The sequence below is a fragment of the Miscanthus floridulus genome, chromosome 12 (genome assembly GCF_019320115.1).
Source record: "Miscanthus floridulus cultivar M001 chromosome 12, ASM1932011v1, whole genome shotgun sequence".
NCBI lineage: Eukaryota > Viridiplantae > Streptophyta > Magnoliopsida > Poales > Poaceae > Miscanthus > Miscanthus floridulus.
The window spans coordinates 70,713,749-70,717,293 of NC_089591.1; the positions used below are offsets into that span (position 1 = coordinate 70,713,749).

At 52.0% G+C, this 3,545-nt stretch overlaps 1 protein-coding gene across 1 annotated transcript; it reads left to right on the top strand.

The window, feature by feature from the left end:
- The first annotated feature begins 1,700 nt into the window (after nucleotides 1-1,700).
- LOC136496091 (uncharacterized) lies at nucleotides 1,701-2,129 on the top strand. Its single transcript, XM_066491809.1, has one exon. It carries the CDS (start codon nucleotides 1,701-1,703, stop codon nucleotides 2,127-2,129), a length of 429 nt encoding a protein of 142 aa, XP_066347906.1.
- The last annotated feature ends 1,416 nt before the right edge of the window (nucleotides 2,130-3,545 follow it).

Genomic DNA, 3,545 nt, shown 5'->3' on the forward strand with positions numbered 1-3,545 from the left:
CGAGCATTTTGAGCTCACCACCACGGTCATCAACTGACCGAGCTCCCGTAGCTCAGGGAGTCATCGACCCCAGCAGTCCTAGAGTGCAACAAACCAACCTCCTCGAAGGCCTTTCACCCGCTCGAGGAAACCAAGGTAGTGGGGATCGACCCCACTAACCCAACCAAGATGGGGTAGATCGGGACCCAGCTCTTGGCTAAATAGGAATACGAGCTCATCAACTTCTTATGCACCAATCATGATGTCTTCGCATGGAAGCCTTCTGACATGCCGGGCATACCGCAGGAGGTCACCGAGCACACGTTGTGCCTCGTCTTGGGCTCAAAACCCACCAAACAATGCATGCGTCGCTTCGACAACGAGAGGCGTAGGGCATAGGCGAAGAGATCACCAAACTCCTGGCAGGCGGATTCATCAGAGAGGTATTCCACTCTAACTGGCTTACCAATCCTGTTCTTGTTAAAAAAAGACCAGGAAATGGAGAATGTGCATTGATTATACTAGCCTCAATAAAGCATGTCCAAAGGATCACTTTCCTTTGTCGTGCATTGACCAGATAGTCAACTCCACCTTGGGTTGCGAGATCCTCTCCTTTCTAGATGCCTACTCTGGCTATCACCAGATCACGATGAAAGAGTTTGATCAGCTCGCAACCTCGTTCATCATCCCGTATGGTTCATACAGCTACGTAATCATGCCTTTTGGCCTAAAGAACGCTGGCGCCACCAACCAAAGGTGCATGCAGCAATGCTTCGTCGACCAAATCGACCTGCTCGATTAGCCTGATCAAGCCAAGCGGCCGAAACCAACCATCGCCATCTATGTTGATGACATAGTGGTCAAAATAGCTCAAGCCTATGACCTGATCGCAAACTTGGCCGCAACGTTCATGAACCTCCGAAGGTTCAACATCAGATTGAATCCCGAGAAATATGTTTTTCGGGGTTCCAAAGGGAAAACTGCTAGGATACATTGTGTCCGAGTGCGGCATCAAGGCCAACCCCAAAAAGATTATAGCCATCTCCAACATGGGCCCTATATGCAATGTCAAGGGCGTACAAAGGCTCATCGGTTGTCTGGCTGCCCTGAGCCAATTCATCTCCCGGCTCGGTGAACGGGGGATGCCACTCTACAAGCTCCTCAAAAAGATAGATGCCTTCGTCAGGACTAAGGAAGCTCAGTAGGCTCTAGAGAGCCTCAAAGCGTCCCTGATGTCAGCCCCAATCCTCATCGCTCCTGAACAGGGAGAACCCCTCCTCCTCTACGTCACGGCAAGCAACCATGTGGTGAGCACTGCCCTAGTCATCGAAAGAGAGCAGCCGAGACACCACCTTAAGGTCTAGCAGCCCATGTACTTCATCGGGGAGGTACTCACTGACCCCAAGGTTCGGTACCCCCAGGTGCAAAAACTCCTATATGCCATGCTGATGGCGACTCAGAAGCTCCTGCACTACTTCACTGACCACGAAGTCACGGTTGTCACTTCATACCCGCTTGGAGACATCGTCCGCAACCACGACACCGCGTGATGGATCTCCAAGTGGGCACTTGAACTCATGGGCCATGACATCAGGTATATCCCCCATACCGCCATTAAATCTCAGGCGCTCATGGATTTTGTCATCGAATGGATGGAGGTGCAGCTACCGACCCTAGACGTCACCCACGAGTACTAGACAATGTACTTCGATAGGTCCATAATGGCGCCCAGCTCAGGGGCTAGACTGGTTCTGATCTCCCTAGATGGGAGTAGGCTCCACTATGCCATCCGCCTCCATTTCTCGGCCTCAAACAATGCCATAGAATACAAGGCCCTCATCAATGGGTTGCGCATCACCATCGAGCTCGGCGCTACGCGACTCTACGTCCGCCACAACCCAGAGTTGGTCATTGACCAAGTCATGAAGGAGTCCTCCAACAAAAGCCACCTCATGGCAGCATACTGCCAGGAGGTGCGCAAGCTTGAGGACAAATTCCAGGGGATCAAGCTGCATCACGTCTCCCAAAAGGACAACGATGCCGCTAATTTTCTCACAAAATTGGCCGCCAGGCGAGATTCGTCTCCAAGTGGGATCTTCATCAATGATCTCCACAAGCCATCTGCCCGTGTCCTAGAAGGTCCGATCTAGACACACCTCGACACCAAGCCGACGCTTAGGGGCTCGGACCCTAGTACCTCTATGACAACATCACTCGCTGACGTTGCCATGTTGGCACTTGATCAAACCAACTGGCGAACACCGCTACTCACCTACCTCCTTGAGGAGCTTCTCCCACCTGAAAGGACTGAAGCTTGATGGATCTCTCGACATGCCAAGACCTTCGTCGTGCTCGGTGATGAACTCTACAAATTGAGTCCATCGGGGGTGCTCATGAAGTGCATCCCTACCAACCAGGGGAAGCAGCTCCTCCTCGAGGTCCATGCTGAGATCTACGGAGATCACGCGGCCCCAAGGTTGCTAGTCGGAAAAGCCTTTCGCTAAGGTTTTTACTGGCCCACCATACTACGAGATGTAGTGGAGGTCATCCATAGGTGTGAGGGATGCTAATTCTATGCTTGGCAAACTCATTTGCTGACATAGGAGCTTCAAACCATCCCTATCACCTGGCCATTCACGGTCTAGGGCCTCAACATGGTAGGATCCCTCAAAAAGGGCCCGCACGGTTTCACTCACCTGATCATAGCGCTCGACAAGTTCACAAAGTGGATAGAGGCTAAGCCCATCACCAACATCCGCTCGGAAGAGACGGTCAAATTCTTCCTCGACATCATCTACCGGTTCGGCGTTCCTAACTGCATCATCACTAACCATGGGACTAACTTCATCGGGAAGAAGTTCTTGGACTTTAGTGATGGATACGACATCTAGATCAACTGGGCCTCGGTCGGACACCCATGTACTAATGGTTAGGTCGAGAGTGCCAACGGCATGGTCCTCCAAGGACTTAAGCCATGCATCTTTGACCGACTCAATAAGTACGCCTGGCGATGGGTTGCAGAAGTCCCAGTGATCCTCTAGAGCTTGAGAACAACCCCAAACCGATCCACAGGGTTCACACCCTTCTTCCTAGACTATAGAGCTAAAGCAGTGCTGCCCTTCGACCTTGACCATGGTGCCCCAAGACTAAAGGCTTTTGACCACGACCAAGCCACGGAGGCTCAGCAAGACACAGTCGACTTGCTTGAGGAGGCCCACGAGACGACCATCATCCGCTCCGCTCGCTACTAGCAAACTCTTCGTAGGTACCATGAAAGGAAGATTAGGGGGAGGATCCTCGAAGTCGGTGATCTCATGCTCCGGAGGACCCAATCAATGAAGGAGAAACACAAACTCTCTCCACCATGGGAAAGACCCTATACGGTGATCGAAGTGATCCGGCCAGGTGCCTATCGACTAAAGGACGACAACGGCAACGTTCTCACTGACACTTGGAACATTGAACGTCTACGTCATTTCCCCCTAAATTCGGTCTTGCCGCTTTTATTCAACACTTGCTCCTGTAAAGCACCCTAGCACGAACACTTTCAGCCCGGGTCACTCGGG